The sequence below is a fragment of the Branchiostoma belcheri genome, unplaced genomic scaffold (genome assembly GCF_001625305.1).
Source record: "Branchiostoma belcheri isolate BF01 breed outbred unplaced genomic scaffold, Haploidv18h27 scaffold224, whole genome shotgun sequence".
In the NCBI taxonomy this organism is placed as follows: Eukaryota; Metazoa; Chordata; class Leptocardii; order Amphioxiformes; family Branchiostomatidae; genus Branchiostoma; species Branchiostoma belcheri.
The window spans coordinates 201,841-220,154 of NW_017803758.1; the positions used below are offsets into that span (position 1 = coordinate 201,841).

The 18,314-nt window shown below is 41.3% G+C and overlaps 2 protein-coding genes across 4 annotated transcripts in view; both read right to left on the reverse strand.

Annotated features, from left to right (window-relative positions):
* LOC109470425 (neural cell adhesion molecule 1-like) overlaps positions 1-2,990 on the reverse strand; it is an 8,846-nt gene extending 5,856 nt beyond the window's left edge. The window contains 2 exon segments of the mRNA XM_019769368.1: positions 590-876; positions 2,868-2,990. Of these exon segments, the coding sequence (XP_019624927.1) occupies positions 590-869 (280 nt within the window). The 5' untranslated portion in view covers positions 870-876; positions 2,868-2,990.
* A 4,034-nt stretch (positions 2,991-7,024) lies between these two features.
* LOC109470428 overlaps positions 7,025-18,314 on the reverse strand; it is a 19,338-nt gene continuing 8,048 nt past the window's right edge. For 2 of the 3 annotated variants that reach the window (XM_019769377.1, XM_019769376.1), the window contains exons 4-12: positions 17,515-17,718; positions 16,603-16,688; positions 16,000-16,192; positions 14,745-14,999; positions 13,673-13,899; positions 12,323-12,455; positions 10,996-11,175; positions 9,063-9,222; positions 7,026-7,798 (exon numbers count right to left, since the gene is read on the reverse strand). In XM_019769377.1, coding sequence (XP_019624936.1) covers positions 7,609-7,798; positions 9,063-9,222; positions 10,996-11,175; positions 12,323-12,455; positions 13,673-13,899; positions 14,745-14,999; positions 16,000-16,192; positions 16,603-16,688; positions 17,515-17,718 — 1,628 coding nt within the window. In that variant the 3' untranslated portion in view covers positions 7,026-7,608. Of the gene's footprint in view, positions 7,799-9,062; positions 9,223-10,995; positions 11,176-12,322; positions 12,456-13,672; positions 13,900-14,744; positions 15,000-15,999; positions 16,193-16,602; positions 16,689-17,514; positions 17,719-18,314 lie in introns of all 3 variants that reach the window. The other variant, XM_019769378.1, reaches the window with a different exon arrangement.

The window sequence follows — 18,314 nt, forward strand, 5'->3', positions numbered from 1 at the left end:
CAGTGGCCAAAACTGCATGATGAATTGACAACACTGAGAGGACAAGTCATCAGCACAAGTCAATCATCAATTTCCCAGTGTAAGTTTCCAGTCTAGACGGGCAGCCGTATGTCACTACCAAAAATGCTTTTTTTCTCTTGTTTTCCTTGTACAAAGAAATGGTATCTTGTAGCAAGATAATAATTCTTTAAACAAGAAATTAAAGAATCCCTGTAGCAAGAAAATTCAAGAAACACATGTGTTTGAGTTTTGTTGCTGTAGAAAGAAAACGATTCTGCCCACAAGAAAATATTTCTTGAACTAAGAGCTAACTGTTCTTGAAGCAAGAAAACCATTCTGTACACAATAAAAAATTTCTTGTAGCAGAAAAAATACTGCTAACTTTCTAAAAATTCTTAAGATTCTTGTTGGTGAGCATGATAGCAGAAATATTTTCTTTTCTTAAGACAAAAGAAGAATAAAATTCTTTTTGTAAGAATCAACATACAAAATCTTTGAAGAATGTTTTTTGAATTTTCATGAAAATCCCCTTGGCAAGAAAATATTTCTCAACATAAGAAAATAAGAAAAAACATTTTTGGTACCGTACCTCCGTCCTGGCGGCGGATCTGCAGCACTCTGAGCCGGGACAGGCCCCGGCCGCTCTCCGTGAACACGCGCACGCCGGTCCCACTGATCTCAGCTCCGGTTGGTCCGTACCATCTCAGATTCTGATTGGCCAGAGACGTGCTGTCGTCACTGCAGGTGAAGATGATGTCCTCCCCCTCTTTCCGCAAGACCGTCGGGCTGTCCGGTAGAACCCGAACCTGGCCGAACCCGCACCGAACACACGTCAGCAGCACGAGCAGCACACGCAAATCCGCTGGCATGGCGACGCTGAGGAGAAAAAAACCATTCACCTGCTCACATCACATTGAACGAGTAGTATTTCATTCAGACCATCGGTCACTCAATGCAGGATTTCGGTGGCACAAGATATTCTGGATAAGGAATTCTTAATGACTGACGTAATTTTGTCCATCATTCTCCATTATTATCAACATAAATATTGAAAGCCAACGACCCACAAGATTAAGAAAATTTTGTGGTACCGTAATGAAAAGTCTTGTTACAGATAAGACGTTTCAGTGTTACATGCATATAGTAGACATGTATATAGTTACTGTAGTAATGTTATGGTTGTACAAGTGCTGTATCACAAGCTACAGTGGTTGTGTCGTCTTGTGTAGTATGTATCTAATAGCCTTCGCCAGACCTTACTGGGGAGCTGTTGAGTGAATACTGTTATTGGCCTGAAGAGTACGTAGTAACATTTCCCGAAGCGTTACGCTATAAAGGCGAAAAACTGGAAAATTATTTCCCCAAGTTGACAGAATTTGACTAACAGTTCCGAGGGCAACCTTCGCTGCTAGAGCTTGATCTCCAAGCAGATCTTTGGTTGCTGCAAGCTAGAATCAAATGGTCGACATGACGTCACGACCATTGAGTGGTAGATTTGCTTACCAATAATTTGCCCATGTCTTCTAATAACTTGTATTGTATTGTAATGTGATGTAAATAAAAACAGTGCTCTTATTGACGAGACAGCATACATTTGCCACCCGAGCTGGCGAAGGAATACAAAAAAGAAAGCCAGATAAAATCGCCTTAGAACACAAGGGCCACACCAATTTAATTTTATGGGTGACATCCTCTGAAGACCCCCAAACTAGTGCGCGCGGGCGAATAAAAAAAAATTCAGGCCAAAAATAAAAATGCTACTAAACCACAGGAATACAAAGCTGGTAATGTGAATTCGCGGCAGTACTTAGCGACATATACGGCAAGCCGGCACATGCTGGCTTTTTGCGGAATTTATGAATCGGCAATGTACGTATGTACTGAGTTCTTGAGTCGTGGAGCTTCGAATTCGATAGCCTGGGTGTTCGGCTCCGTTTTGTCGCTAACTACCATGGACTACCTAGGCCTATATAGAGCCAGGACAGAGCCTCGGCGGACGTAATCTTTTTTTTTAGGCCGACAGGCGAAAATCAAAGCGCGCGCGGATGTCATCCATAAAATTAATTCGGTGTGGCCTTATTAGTTAAACTATTGACATCCAGCACCGGTCTATTTCTGCCGGTTGTCGCTGAGACCAGCAAGGGGAAATGGAACTACGTAGGTACATGCTGCCGTGCCAGTTCAGAAGCCCTGCGACAAAGACCAGCGTTTCTTCCCCTTGTGGTTGAAAGTACCATCCAGAATAGATTTGAAAGTCCTTCAACCACAAAGTGAAGTGTTGGAAACCAAAGTGAGCCGATGTTAGGAATAATCACAAAAACAAACATGACGGGGATGAACTGCACGGTTTAAACTCGGGATTTGCATATGGAAGTTCTCCATAGAGACCTCAGGTGAACCCGCGCGGCTGGTATGTAACTTGTAAGCAGCACGTGTACACTAACCTGCGGTAGTACAGACTTCCCGCCAGTTTCTTACAGCTGCTGTGTTCTAATTGCGTTTGCTTCAGAATCAGAAGGCGGTAGCTATCAGAAAACTGCGAAGTTTCAAACTGAAAAAGGTTGGTAGCTAGAAAGACTACACGTATACTAGGATAGCAAAAGCCGATGACGACAATACAAACCGTCTACAAAACGTCATGTATGGTACATAAAAGGCATGATTCCACCGGGAAAGCCTAGTGCTTCTTTCCGTTTTATTATAATTTATGTACAAAATTTGCAACAAATCGTTTTCATACAAGTCAAGTAACTCATTTGCGCTAAGAGGAGTAAGACTATGGCCTAGACCAACAAGAAATACTGTTACAGCAGAGTACTTTGCTAATAGTTCTCTAAAACACAAGCATACCCTGGAAGTAAAATTACCTGGTGTTGTAACTTGAGTGGTGAGAAGCAATGCTGCACGTAGAAGGGTCGACTGTCTCATTCGCCTGACGCTGGGAGTAAGACAAACTCAGCGTGGATTCCAGTTCTATTTATACTTTTTTTTCATCCGGGTCCTTTCAATTGTCTCCAGGTGCTAATTAATGCAAATCTCTACCCCAAGATCAAGCTGTGTATAAACGTATTTGCATACAAGCATTGTGTTGGTGTGGCGCACCCTGTAATTAGTTCAAATACTTGTACACTGTCCATGTAACGTTACGTGCTTTGAGTGACACACGAAGAGTTCGCACAAAATGCAAGGAACTTTAATTTAAGATCTATCACCCTGTGCCCCTTCGAGTCCCCATAGCTTGTATACTAGTAGTCCTACCTCCGTGGTCCATGGCACAATAGAACTGTTATAGATAGCCTCCTGTGCAGGCTCCGGGCGGCTGGGAGTTTTGATACTGCGTTTTGCCAAGGTGTCCTTGGAGTTTTTAACGCGTTCTTTTAATAGAAAGAAAGTTTATTGCAAATTCATGCCCGAGGGCTAATAGCAAGAACATGATTACAACAATAAACAGTAAAAATGATGATAAGTAATGCTAATGCTAGTTTAGATATACATTTGTAATTATTGTTGGGTTTGATTTCTTTTCCTTGTGCAATGGAGTATGAAATGGCCGACATTTTGCGAGATATATGAATTGGGAGGTGTTAATAGAAATGCAGTTTTTTGTAGGCTGGGAAGGTGAATAAAGCTAGGGGACATTTTGGTGACCATTTCAAATAACTATAATATCTCTTTCGGTGCTATAATGAGGGCAGTGACCAATAAAGTGCATTTCATCCTCCACTGCATTTCCTAATATTTACATATTTTGTCGTTAACAGACAATTGTTTGTATGTACTCTTTTCTATTTCTAATGTATGTGCGCTAACTCTAAGCTTACGTGTGTCTGATCTAACATCGAAGTCTTTGATGTGAAGATACCGTTCCATTGTGTATACAGGTTTCAGATGTCTATAAAATTTTAGCTTACCGACATCAAAAGAGAGATTGTAAAGAAAGGTTTAGATATACATGTCAGAGAGCCTACTTCTAAGTAATGTACTCGTACATATGTGTTGCTTATCGAGATCGACGTTGTCGTTATGCCAGATATATGAGAAACCACTGCGGTCAAGTATTTCTTTCACATGGTGTAGCAGATTGTTCTTGTGACCAAGCATTAACATATGTTTTTGAGATAGTAGAGCGTCAACTTGTAGGGGATGTGTATCAGCGTCTAGTTGCCTCAGTCTTAACCAATACTTGACTAGGCGTACCGATACGTCTGTGTCTAGTGACAATCTACCGAGCTCTGCTTTGCATGCTCCGTTGCTAGCGTTTCTGTGTACCCCAAGAATGTTTTAAAGAAGCGACTATGGACAGTTTCAATAGGACAGTCGTCATTTGACCATATAACATTATTGATTTGAAGCACACGTTCAAAATCCTTAATAAAGATCTCAATGAGATTTGTGAGCGGATAAGAGATTTGATGCTAAAAACAGCTTTGCGAGCTTTTAAAGAAAGTCGTTTCTTAGCTAGTGAGAAACTGCCAGATGAGGACAACAACAGACCTAGATAACAGTACGACGTAGTAATTTCTATATTTTCAGAGCCGAGCAGGAGTTTTGTATTTCTGTATATGCGCCCTGTTTAGTTAAAGATTACAACTTTGGTCTTTTTCAGGTTAACTTGGAGTTTCCATTTTGAACAGAAAGTGTTTAGTTTGTCAAGGGCACATTGAGGTCCTTTCTCGGTTTCCGCGAAAATTACGACATCATCTGCATAGAGTAAGCAGAATAGCCGACCATCCTACAACCAGCCTCGACATCCTACAACCAGCCTCGACATCCTACAACCAGCCTCGACAGAAGGTATCCATCTGTAACAGTGTGTGTGTGTGTGTGTGTGTGTGGGGGGGGTTATAGTCGCTACCAACTGACCCGGCCAACGGGTCTAGACCTTTTAGTGGAGAGGTTAGAGCGTCTGACTGGGGCCCGGGAGGTCGTGGGTTCGAACCCTGGCCCGGGTGGTTGTAGGATGTCCAGAGGGTTTTTTACTGGCGCCTCCTGTTTCTTACAGTTCTTTCCTACAGTTCTGGCAAAGAACGCCGCTCCAGGGAAGACTCGAGGACGAATCTTGAAAAGAAAAGGGGGAGTAGTGTAACAGGGGGGGGGGGTTATAGGCGCTACCAACGTTGTTCAACTCAAGGAGGTATTTTAAACCTCCTTGTGCAACTTTCCATGCTTTTCACCAGCTCTGGAAAAAGTGAACTATTACTCCAAATAGTTCCTAGCAACGAGGTTCTCTCTTTTTTATGAATGCTGTAATAGCTAACTTACACACCTACATGTATGTTCCAACAACACTGGCTCACTTTCACATATGCTTTGATAGGATGATCTGTTTATTTCCACATAAAAAATTATTTTTATAATGTTCAGAACCGCACTCAGAGACCGATGGCACATATATTGTAAACAATACTGTTTATTTGGTGTCATTGATTATGGAGACGATATAATTAGCATCATCTTCGAAAGAAAGACATATGAAGGCACATGTAGATGACATTATGAAGACTGACAACGTTATAACCGCACACGTTAGTAAAGAGATTACCAACAAACTTTTCAGTCCCCTGACCTGATCCTGAAATATGCTGTATTTGGTTTCGATCAATTTAACTACATGATTGCGTGACGTGAGAGTCATATCCTTCTGCATTATTTGCCGCTCACAATAATTCATCCATTGTGCAAATATCAGTTATGAAGTAGGCATAATTTGTGTCTATTAATATTTCACCTTGTTATGTATGTTACGCATATTGTAGACACATAAAACATATGTAGTCATTAAAAACACTGGAAAGTACAGTAAATTACAGGAATGTACAATAAAATACATTTTAATAATTGATAAAACAATCCAATAATCTTGTGCACATCTCTATGGGTGACCTGCAGGCCCCAAATCATTAAAATCCGCTCTTCATTTCTTCAGTAATCCTCCCTGAAAGACTCAATCAAAAACCCAAATGCAGTTCCAAGATTGACTGCCAGGAGGCCAAAACTGATACCACTTCTTCTGTACATGTACATCAAAAGGTATCTGCCACCCAAAAATCAAGACATGTTCAGGGCGAAAGATACATCAATAGCACAGAATGTTAGAGTTTCCTCATTGATTAATGTGCAAAATAAGTCCTATTTTGCATTATTTGCATTTAATTGTGTACATGTACACCTCGGTCTAAGGTACCTACTTGCCCCAAATCATGAAAATCTGTTGTTCCTTTTCTGATTTATCCAAGGAGGTTTGAAAGAGATCAAAGGAAGAGCATTTTCTGAAGCGATTGTAGTCAGACTGGTTCTGTACATACTATTTTTCTGATGACTCCCAAAAAGTATTGGCTACGTGACATTGAGTTTGGACTAGGCAGCTATATTATTATATACAGCATCAATATTCCCCCCCCCCAAGTAACCTCCAGATCCATTACAGCCAGGTGAAACATATCATTTCACAAACAGCTATCTTTGAAGCGGACAAATTTTTAAGCGGTGTCTCTTAAAGATCTAGAAGTCTTGGGTTGATCTTGAAAACTACATGTATCTGTTGTTTCCATGTGTTTTGGGATACTAAGTACTCGTCTGTGAAGTCATAACCTTAGCAACTTTGGCCGTGTTTATGTGAAGTCACCCAAACCGCAATTCGAGTAACTCACATTCCTCACATCTGGTGTCTGATCACAATTCGCTTGAGCTACATTTATTGTTGATTGATGAAAACACGCAAGGTAGTGTGTTATTAATGTCAGAGGTCAACGACCTGCTTGCTGATTCCCCCCTCCCAGCGTATCTCGGCCGAATGCCGACGTGGTCCCTCCAGAGGCGGTGAAGCTCGTCCTAGAATGGACACATTATTTGACCATCACTGCTCTTTAAGTTGCTGCCACGTAAAAGTTGGTATTGCATATAAATAAAGAAATATCACCCCGTAAATCCATGACCAGGCGAAGTCACATTGAAATCACATTGCGTTCAGACGCAAATCGCGATGCGGGAAAACCGATTCGATACCACCTTTAGAAGTGGTTTGGGATCGAGGCGCTTTCAATGTGATTTGGAGCGTTCAGATGGAGCCATTGAAACCGGCTTCGGGGTAAACCACATGTAAAGCGCCTTCACTGACTTCACATGAACACGGCCTTTGTCTTCTATTCAGTTTGCCCCAAAAGTGACTTTGCTCTGTGCCAGTCATCCCATTGAAACTGACAAGATTAACAAATGTGACAGCTGTTACAAAATCCCAGGGTGATCTTGAAAATATGGTTTGCAGTGTGTGATTGGAAAGTTGTTCCTCAATTTTCTGTCTGAACATGTGGTATGTTTAGAAATTAATACTGGATTTTGCTTTGAGTCTGCCATTAACCATTATACATGTATTTGAAGTTCAAGAATAAGCTGCTAGAGGGGGTCATACAACAACAGCTAGACAATACCTAGACAATACTGTTGATACCCAGCCTCAATACTTCACAGGAGGGTTTCTGGGAATCTGTAAACTGTATTTAGACTGCAATGCTCTGTCATCTCACTTGATCTGCCTCAATCCTATCTGAAATACAAAATAACAGATGATACATGTATGTGTAGGACACTAGTGCCCCTTTTGCCTAATGACTACCCTGTTTTCATTGCCTCCTGGTACAAAACAACATCCATGCCAAACTTGTCAATGCAGGTGTCCATCAGGTCTAAGAGTCTGTTCATGTCTCTGTCCATGGCAGACATCAGGCTCTCCATGGACGCCTGGCCGATGTGCAGGTCCTGTCTGTGGGAGGGGGGCAGGGCATTCTTCACTTGCTGAAAACCTGTGGAGAAAAGGATGGAACATACAGCTTCAAAGTTCAATCAGAAAGACCATTCTATTAGTACCTTATAATTTTACAGTGTTGAATGTATTGTTTATCAGGTTACAGCATTTCCACCTATTAAAGGCCACACTAATTTGATTTGTTGGTCCTTTTTTTCCAGAAAAAAAGGGACGGTGAAAACAAAAAAACAGACCTCATGAAAATATTTAGAGCTTTTGTAATTTCATTTGGTTTTGGGATTTTTCTCAACGATCATGTAGATGTGATGATTACACATTGCATAATCTATTCTATATATGGTTTTCTCAACTCAAATTACATATATTTCCTATCCAATGGCAATGTTTTGTTCCAACATTTCAATATCAATTATGCAAATGGCCTTCACATTTACATAATATATGCATAGTGATGTTACTTTTAACTAACATACAAATGTCACAAGCATGAAATATCCATCATTTAACTTTAAGAAACCATAGTATTTCTTTATTTATTATGCAAATTAGGTGTTCATTTGCATAATTTGTCTCTGTTAATGTTCCACGTGCCATAGATTACATGCAAATTACTTGTAAAAGCCTATACTGTACAATGTTGTTTTTTTCATTTCCTCATTACTTATACACATTGTGTCCTCATTTACATAATTTATATTCAATTGTGTACATCTTTGTCTAAGCTATCTACATGCCAAAAAACATGAATTACAATTTAAACTTGTTGTTTGTCTCTTGATTTATCTGCTTTTAAAGATTTCGCTGGAAACTCCCCTACAGTTCCAGAACAAGCTGCTAGGGGAACCAAACCCACACCACTTATTCCTGACAGGAAAATCTATCTGTCACCAAAAAGTCATGACCGTAGCATGTTCAGGACAAAAGATTCAAAAACTGGAAGTTCTGCTGCAGTACCAAGGTCGGCCACCAGGAGGCCCAGACTTGACCTTGATCTTCCTATCTTCCTTGATACTTGGCCTTCCTAAGAACTACCAACATATCAAATATCATCACAATCCATAAAAGCGTTGTGAAGTTATGCTGACCACAAGTATGCAGAAACACAGACACACACACAGAAAACAATATTACCTAGTACATATTTTCATGTACTAGGTACTAACAAATCAAATTGGTATGGCCTAACAGTACATTTTGTACAGTAGCAGTAGGCTGTAGAAATGTACAGTTATGTATATACCTCAATGATATACAAGCTGGATGTAAGTTTCTGCATGATGTAAGTTTGTGCATGCTTCTGACCTGCTGTGCCAGTGAGCATGTCCTGTGTCTGGCTGTGTGCAGCAGCTGGTACAGGTGGCGAGGGAAGTGGCAGTTATGCAGGTAACGCAGCACGGTCTGCTGCTGGTCAGGACTGCCCAGGAACGCAGCATCAGCTTTGGTCAGGAGCAGCCGCCGGCCTGGACACAGATAATTTTTTTTATATAAATAAATGAAAGACCTTTATTGTACATTTGTGCTCTAACAAGCTAAGTACAGGTCATGGATGGACAAGGAAAATGATACAGTAATTGCACTTAAACTATTTACATGTTCAACTTCTTCTCGCTTCTTGACGCAGTTATAGATGTACGAGCACATGGAACCAATAATACATGATTTGTCAAGTTTCATAAGAAATCTGAATTTTTCTACTTCATTTAAATGTCCAAAGCTGGGGAACTTATCTAGTATATAAGAATATAGGGAATCTCTCTCATTACTATATAACGTACAATCGACTACAAAATGATACTCATCCTCAATCTTATCTAAATCGCAAAATTGGCAAATCCTTTGCTCTAGAGGAATGCGGTTGTGTCCACCTTTTCCTATGTGGAGTTTGTGTGAACTTATCCGGAGTTTTGTGATGACCATTGTTGCAGTCTTATCTACACCAGGGGTTTTTCTAGAAAAATCAAGCATAGCGAGGGAGTGAAGTGACCGAGGGGGGATGTTTTTATGACTCTATGAGAATAGCACAGTTTGCAATGCTAGAATGCATTGTTGTGTTGTTTTTACATCTTTACTGGAAAAAAAAATCATTTTGAGAAAGACGAAGTGGTGTGTAATCACTCAGGTGAAAATGAGTACCTAGCTTCGGTTAGGGGCGTCTTATTGGATGAGACGTTAAAATGGAGGTCTCGTGTTTGAGGAGAGACACACCTCAAGCACGTTAAGGAACCCACGTGAGCGGAAGTGGAACAAACCATTATGGTCTAAAAAGGGGTAGGGAATTTTCCTGACCAGCCTCATAACCCCTGCTTCTCCTATTGGGTCAGTTAGTCCTCACTAATTGTGAGGATGTTTTTCTGACTCAGGGAGAAGAGTTGCTGTTACAGTTCTATACCTCTAGCTCTATGTCTAGAAGTGGCCTTGCATTGAGCGACACCGTTAAAAAAAAAAAGTAGCCACTTAGGGGTCAGTCTGAGAATTGATATGAGGGAGCTGGCTGGTTACATGAGAGAGCAGCGCCCTTATTCCCCTATTTAGAAAAAACCCTGTACACCGTTTAACCACACAAGCACACACGGTAATCTGAACTGTGCTAACATTCAAAATGTTTTATTTCTTTATTAAACTTCTCTATTAATTTCTTGCTGAGTTTACTATTGTTTTCAATCCCATGCTCAGTATGAATCTAATATGCTGTCTTTCAAATCTGTCCATTTTCAAATTCTTTATGTAACCTTGGGATATCAGAGAATGATGAAATCTATGTTTTCTATGATAAATCATTATCGGAAATCTGTATCCCATAAGACCTGGAGGTGTAACTAATCTGAAAAGTCAGTCAGTACATTTTTGTTGGACTAGTGTGTTCATGCCCGTAGCCAGGATTTTGAATGGGAGGGGGGGGTTCTTCCCACTGCTTGAGGGGACCTCGAGCGCCGAAGGCGCAAGGTTCCTAGGGGGGTCCGGGGCATGCTCTCCCGGAAAATTTTGAAAAATGAACCTCCTAAAATGGCATTTCGTGCATTTTTGAGAGGATTTCCAAGAAAAAAATCAGAGTTAAATTTTTTTTTCAATGACAAAGGGAGCAGTTTTTCTACGATTCCAGTCCGTCTTTTCAAGAAAAATCTTGGACCTTTACATAAAAAGTGGACCAAAAAGTGGACCTTTGAGCCTTCCGAACCCCCGGGCCCCCTGGCTACGGGCATGGTTTTTGTACAACACATGAACATGACAGGAACCTTTGATCCCATGTAGAGGAGTTGGTGGCAGCCTGGTCAGCCAGGTCAGCAGGAGGAACTCCAGGTCATCCTGCTGCTCCAGGCCCAGAGGAGTGACCGCAGGGGTCAGCTGCCTCAGGCCAGGGACGGTCAGGTGGGTCTTTATGGACACTGGAGCTGAGACCTGGGCAGACATGGTGCCTGGTGGGAGAGATACCACAAGTCCTATCAGAATTAATAAAATGTCAATACAATTAAGCATGAAAGTTCATCTGAGTTTTGTATAGGACATTATGAAAGAGTTCAACTCATAGCCAACAATCTGCCAACCTTTTAATGCATAAACTTTGAGTACATAAAGTAAGTTCTTGACAAATCTGTTGTCCATTGGTAGTATAAACTTAAAGACCAATGCCACTGGAACACAACCGTCCCGCAAACATTAGCATAGTCGCATATAGCGGCGCCCATCTCTGTTTCGTGGCACTTAGGCCACACAATATTAATTGTGCAATCACTACAGCAGAGGGCTAGTCCGCTAGTAGTGGTGTGTGTTCTTTCCATACTCTATGCTTCTTAACCTATCGTAGAGTGTAACTCACTGTCACCAAGAACAGTGAATGCTATTGGGGGCATACTAACAACAGAAAACTAGTCTTGCATATAGATGTTCAAAGATCAGGTGTAATGGGTTGTTCAGGGTAATGTAATCATCTGCTGCCAGCTGGTGTGTAATGTGGAAGGGAGATACAGGCCTTGTTTATGTGAAGTCACCCAAGGCGCTTTACATGTGGTTTACCCCGAAGCCGGTTTCAAGTGACTCCATCTGAACGCTCCAAATCACATCAAAAGTGCCTCGATCCCAAGCCACTTCTAGAGGTGGTTTCGAATCAGTTTTCCCGCGATTTGCGTCTGAACGCAATGTGATTTCAATGTGACTTCGCCTGGTCATGGATTACGGGGTGATATTTCTTTATTTATATCCAATAACAACTTTTACGTGGCAGCAACTTAATGAACAGTGATGGTCAAATAATGTGTCCCTTCTAGGGCGAGCTTCAACGCCTCTGGCGGGACCACGTCGGCATTCGGCCGAGATACGCTGGGAGGGGGGCACCAGCAAGCAGGTCGTTGATCTCTGACATTAATAACACGCTACCTGCATGTTTTCATCAAACAACAATAAATGTAGCTCAGGCGAATTGCGATTGGACACGGTTTCAAAGGAATGTGTGGCACGTGGACCAGATGTGAGGAATGTGAGTTACCCGAATCGCGGTTTGGGTGACTTCACATAAACACGGCCACAGATACATACAGACTTCAACATGCCCCACTGTGGCCTCACCTGTTACTCCTCCACTGTTGTCCTTCAGCTGAAGGAAGTTGTCGCGCAGTGTCCCCACCGTCTGCACCTGGCCCACTGCCTGCAGCTCCACATGTGTCAGGCGGCGGCTACAGGTGGGAACCATGTGGTACAGCTGCGGGAAGGAGTTACAGCATTAGAATCAATGAAGACTTATAGTTATAATAATATCCTCTTCATCCTTTGTAAGACATACATTGTAAGGCCATGAATTAAGGAAGAGCTAGTCTTTTAACACAAAATTTTAATATCATCAGAAATGAAACTAACATTTTTGTGATTTGCTTTTGAGTTCAGTTGTAGAATTTCAGGGGTTGGTGTCTAACGTTAGCGTTATGTAACACAAAACCAAGTCAGTTCAATTGCTGCCACATGAGTATTGTCAATAGATGTTGTATGTACTTATATATTGATTTGTAACAGACAATAATTATAATCTGAAGTGAACCAATCAGAGCTAAAAACCAACAGCCCAGTAAAAATCAAATTGTCAGATAGGTCGTCCTTCCATTCAAATATTCATGTCATTTTCTGTCGTGCTCTACCATTTATCTTGAATTGATGCTGGCCAATGAATTTGCATCAGCAGGGCAAGTAACTAGCCTTATATTCTAAAAACAAACGTTTTTCTGCATTGACAAGACATAAGGAAATTCAACAGTTAATACTCAGAATCTGCAGCAGTAGATTCAAATTGCCAGCCAAGTTGATATGTTATTTCATATCCACTGCTGACACATTAGACAGATACTGGCTAAGGCCGTGTTTATGTGAAGTCACCCAAGAGGCTTTACATGTGGTTTACCCCGAAGCCGGTTTCAAGTGGCTCCATCTGAACGCTCCAAATCACATTGAAAGCACCTCGATTCCAAACCACTTCTAGAGTAGAGGTGGTTTCGAATCGGTTTTCCCGCATCGCAATTTGCGTCTGAACGCAATGTGATTTCAATGTAACTTCGTCTGGTCATGGCTTACAGGTGATATTTCTTTATTTATATGCAATACCAACTTTTACGTGGCAGCAACTTAAAGAGCCGTAATGGTCAAATCATGTATCCGTTCTAGGACGAGCTTCACCGCCTCTGGCAGGACTAAGTCGGCATTCGGCCGAGATACGCTGGGAGGGGGGCACCAGCAAGCAGGTCATTGACCTCTGACAATAATGACACGCTACCTAGCGTGTTTTCAGCAAACAACAATGAATGTAGTTTCGGAGAATCGTGATCGGGCACGTTTTAAAAGGAATGTATGGCACGTGGACCAGATGTGAGGAATGTGAGTTACCCGAATTGCGGTTTGGGTGACTGCACATAAACATGGCCTAAGACTTACCCCCAGGAGTCTGTCCAGGTGATACACCAGCAGCTGTGCCAGGTGGAACTCCTCTGGGCCTGTCTTGGACATGAACATGGCTTTTATCGTTTGACCTTGTTTGTCCTTCAATGTGAGGGTGAGCTGCCCCCCCGGGATGACCTTCCCCCCAGCTGGATGCTGGAAGTTTTCTGCCCTGCTGATATTGCTGTTAGCTAGGATTGATGCCCATCTCTCATCTGTCATACCTGTTAACATGTTCAACAGTCTTCACTTCATTATTCGCAAACAATTCACAAGTTTTTACATGATTCATTTCTTTTGGCCTTCCAGTCTGTCCAAAACGAAATGAATTAACATTGGATTAATAGTAGGTTTGTTCATGTTGTTTTCTACTAAGAAGTTCAACGTACATGAATTTTCATACTAAGCACAATGGTTCCTAAACTTGTGCTTTATTTTTCACCATGTAGGTAAGTACATGTAAGTACATGTAATAATTTCTTAGCAGATGTTGTGGTGGAAGATTGTCATGTTTTCTCACTGCCCTACTCTGATAGCCGATGTTGGGGTGGGGACATGTATATGTTAGCTATCCCAGAAGCCTGGCAAGTAGTGCTGCATACCTAAACCCACATTTAGGTTCAGGTCCGGATTCAAGTCCAGAGGTTTAGGTTCAGTTCTGGACTTGTAAGTCCGGAGCTAAACCCATGGCATATACAAAATTGCATGTTGGCAACCTTGCGATGTTGTCTGGGTGAAACTTTGGCCACATAACATGGAGACCAACACTTGACGATGCCCGATGGCAATGTTTTCTTCATTTTGCAGCAAAGATTTTGCAATCTACGGAAGGTATTAGGTAGTTTGGAAAGAAAAGGGGTATGTGAAATGGTCATTTATGGTAATAAGTCCGGACTTGGTTCTTGACTTTTAGGTTTTTTTGGACTTGAACCTAAACATTCTTACAAGTCCGGATCCAAGTCCAGTGAACCGGTATGCAGCACTACTGGCAAGTCAGAAAACACCACGATCTTCCACCCCAACATCTGCTTGGAAATTCCACTGTTACACTGTAGTAATAGGCACACACCTGTCCACCCACAGTCCCTCATCAGCCTCTCCTCTCTCCTCCCCCTCAGGTCTCTCTGGGCCTGGAGCTCCTCCTCCAAACAGGGCTGCTGCTGAAATCCAACGTTCTGATTGGCTGAGTGCTTTTGTCCAGCAGTTTGATTGATGGCTGGCTGGACCCTACTCCCACCCCCACTCTGTGGCTTTATGTAGATTGTTGTTCCCTGATTGGCTGCTGGATCAGATGCACCATTTTTTAAAAAGATGGTCAACCATCCTGTAGTGTCAGAGGAAAACAAATTATGAACATTTATAATTTAACGCTTAGTGAATATCGAGCATGGAGACATTATCATTACATTGTCATTACTATGTTCCTTTACAGACTCTAGTAGTACCTTATGATAGAACCTTTCAAGCTTTGAGGAACATCAAAAGCGACATTCTTTGCCTGTTCTTACATTACAACCTTGAACAACCTTACCTGTAACTGCTCAGCTGCCTTCCTCAAGGCCTGAATGGAGAGAACTGCTCCTACACATGTTGTAAAAACCCTTTCCTTTCTATCAACCAACCTGACAATTCACAGGATATTGGAATTTTTATATTTACACAACCAGAACTTCTCAATCAGACACCTTCCTCAGGACTTCTGACAAACAAACATGGCTAAGCTTGTCCCTGTTCATCACTGGGGTTGACTTTCTGTCTTAAAGTTTGTGTTCTTGCAGCAAAAAGCAGCAAAAGTGCCACCTACGGCTACATCAGGGATATATATTATACACTTTATCAAAGACTTCTGCTATCCCTTATTATTTGAATAATTATGATGTAGATTTGTTAGGTTTATTCGACATTAGGTCTTGCTCAACACATTTTATTGTTTGCTACTCTCTTTATGTAGTTTGCCATACATTGTACCATGTGCAATTGTCGTGCAATAAAGTTCTTTATATACATTGTAGCGGTGAGAAGCAGAACTCCAGTCAGAAGCTCTGAGGAAGGTGTCTGATAGACATCAAAATGTAAGCAAGGTGAGAGAAGTTCTGGTTGCGTATAACTTACTAGTTACTCTGCTTTACTTTGGTTGAGCTCCTACTTAAAAACAAGAAAATCCTAAATAAATATCCTATGTTCTACCATTGCCCGGTGACAGTATTTTTGGAGGCTGCATCATATTTACATGTACGTGTAAAGTGCAGGTCCAGTACACTGTACCCCTAGTTCTGCTGACATGTGGACTGTCAGTATGTCATCATGATGAACATCTCAGTCACCTTCTACACTGTGGTGAGGTATGGAGACAAAGGCCAGGCATCTTGGATCCTTCTCACACTTAGAGATGGCGTCTTCCAGACCCTGTGCCGTCAGCACACAGCCCCAGTCAGCACGGGAATGGGGACAAGGGTAGTCAAACTTTGCCTGATAGTCTGAATTCTCCAGCTTGATGTAACCATGGACGTTTGGTGCCTACATAGGAAAGACAAAGTTTAGTGGAGAGTACATAAATGTACTATGCAACAATTCTTCTCCTCTCCTAAGGACCTGATGTAAAAGCTTGTCATGTTGAAATGATGCTCACCATTCTCCCAGACCTGCAGATTTGGCTTGTATTAAATTTTACATTTACATGAGAGCTGAATGTGAATTTGCTGTAACTACAAAACAAAAGTCTGCACATTAGAATATACTAGGGATTTATACTAAACGGAAACCTGAAGTACAGAAATTGTGTATGCACATAAGTGTCTGTTTCATGTTTTCCCAAGGTACAATCCTGTTAAACTATGAGTAACATTTTGGCTGTGGGGTAGTTACTAGAACATTTCAGAATATGTGGTCCATATTCAGAATAAGTTGGCTTACAGTATTACATGTACCTTTTTCTGCACATGTACCCTGGTGTCATGTTGCCTGGATGCTGCAGTAATGATGGGGTGTGGGGAATCAGTGGTCTTCTCCTCATCTGCAGCAAAATCACCATTTACATACAATTATGGATATATAATTATGAAGGAAGCGTAAAGATATGAAAAATGTTTACATCGATTTAAGCGCACTGAAAGGTGACGGAAAGGCTTAATTTGCCTTTCAGCAGCCTTTACGAAGTCGTAAAGTCTACTGAAATATTTTCTCACCTTCAATACTTCTTTACATATTGCAGAAAGTTTGCTTAAATATCTGTTTTCGTGCTGTGAGTCACAGATTGTGAGAGAGGCCACCACAAAACTGCTTTAATCTTTCCAGAACACAGCTTACTGTAGCAAGAGAACTCTCACAATATTGATCATGTGATGCATACCAATGAGAGCGCAGGTTACCTGAGGTTAACCAATCAGAGCTTAAACGTTGACATTACGTTGTTATACTAATGAGCAGAATGCTGATGACATCCTGCTTACATACTGTTAAATGTTAGCAGGAAAAATTATTGTACAGTGTATCTTTGCCACGCAAACAGATCTTTATTGAAAAAAAAATAAAGGAAAGGATTTTGCCAAGTGTTGCATAGCTGTCTGCATTTTTAGTTTTTTTTTTATTTCCTTGAAAGTGAAGTCAACATAGCTCAATTAACATGGCCAAAATTTGCAGTCAAAGTTGGTATAATGTGTGATTCTGCCAACTCTGATTTCTCTTTTCTGTCCTTCCCATCTGTGGTTACAGCATTCCCCCACATGTACACTAGCTGTAAGAAAGTCGCTCATGCCTGAGCATAATTACATTATCAACTTCTCTTAAGGACATTCAAAATAGAGGCATTGAATTTCTGTACAGTTCAGTAACACATTTACCATTGTAAAGCAGGAGGAGCTTTTCCAGTAGCTTGTGTGCATCCAATGACAGACTGTCCAGCTCCCAAACGAGGTCCTGCACTTTGTGAGCAACCCGCTTGGGGGTGCTGCTTGTCAACAGAGGTCGCAGGAAGTAGTGATGTACATTGTGCAGATTAGTTTTGGAGTTGTAATCCTTGCAGTGAAAGTTGGAACATGGAGACCCTGTTTGTTGGAAATGGATGGGAAATGTTTTGAGTAAATGAATAATAATCACTAGTTAAAGAGTTTGACTTGTTCCAACACAAAAAGGGAACTTATAAATTTTCGGCTGATCCCGTCAACCTTTGTCAGATTTGTGATGCAGTCGCTGACTTTCCGGAAGTCGGAAACGTGATGACGTCAGGAGTGCATCAAAAGTGGTGGGAAGACACTCCTGACAAAAATCAGTATGTCAAAAGAGCGCCTTCCACTTCATATGCAAAAAGATTCTGCGCTGAGAAGAAGCAGTTCAAAGAATGAATTGTGTTGGACGAAATTTTACAACAAAGAGAAAAATCTTCACTTCCTACTTTCCCAAACTTCCTGTGCAATTATAAATATAATGAAGCCACTCTTACTACTGATTGTATATCGTGCCATTCACTGGATCATAATTGAGGTAAACCTTTGCTAACAATCGGTATTAAACAAGCCGTAGGCTAACAAGCAGTGGGAAGTGCAAATGAGCGGAAAATCCTTGTTTCAAGATTTGAATCAGAACTATTCAAAACTCAGCAATGAAATAAAAACGTTTTGTGAATTCCGGATCTGAAAACAAT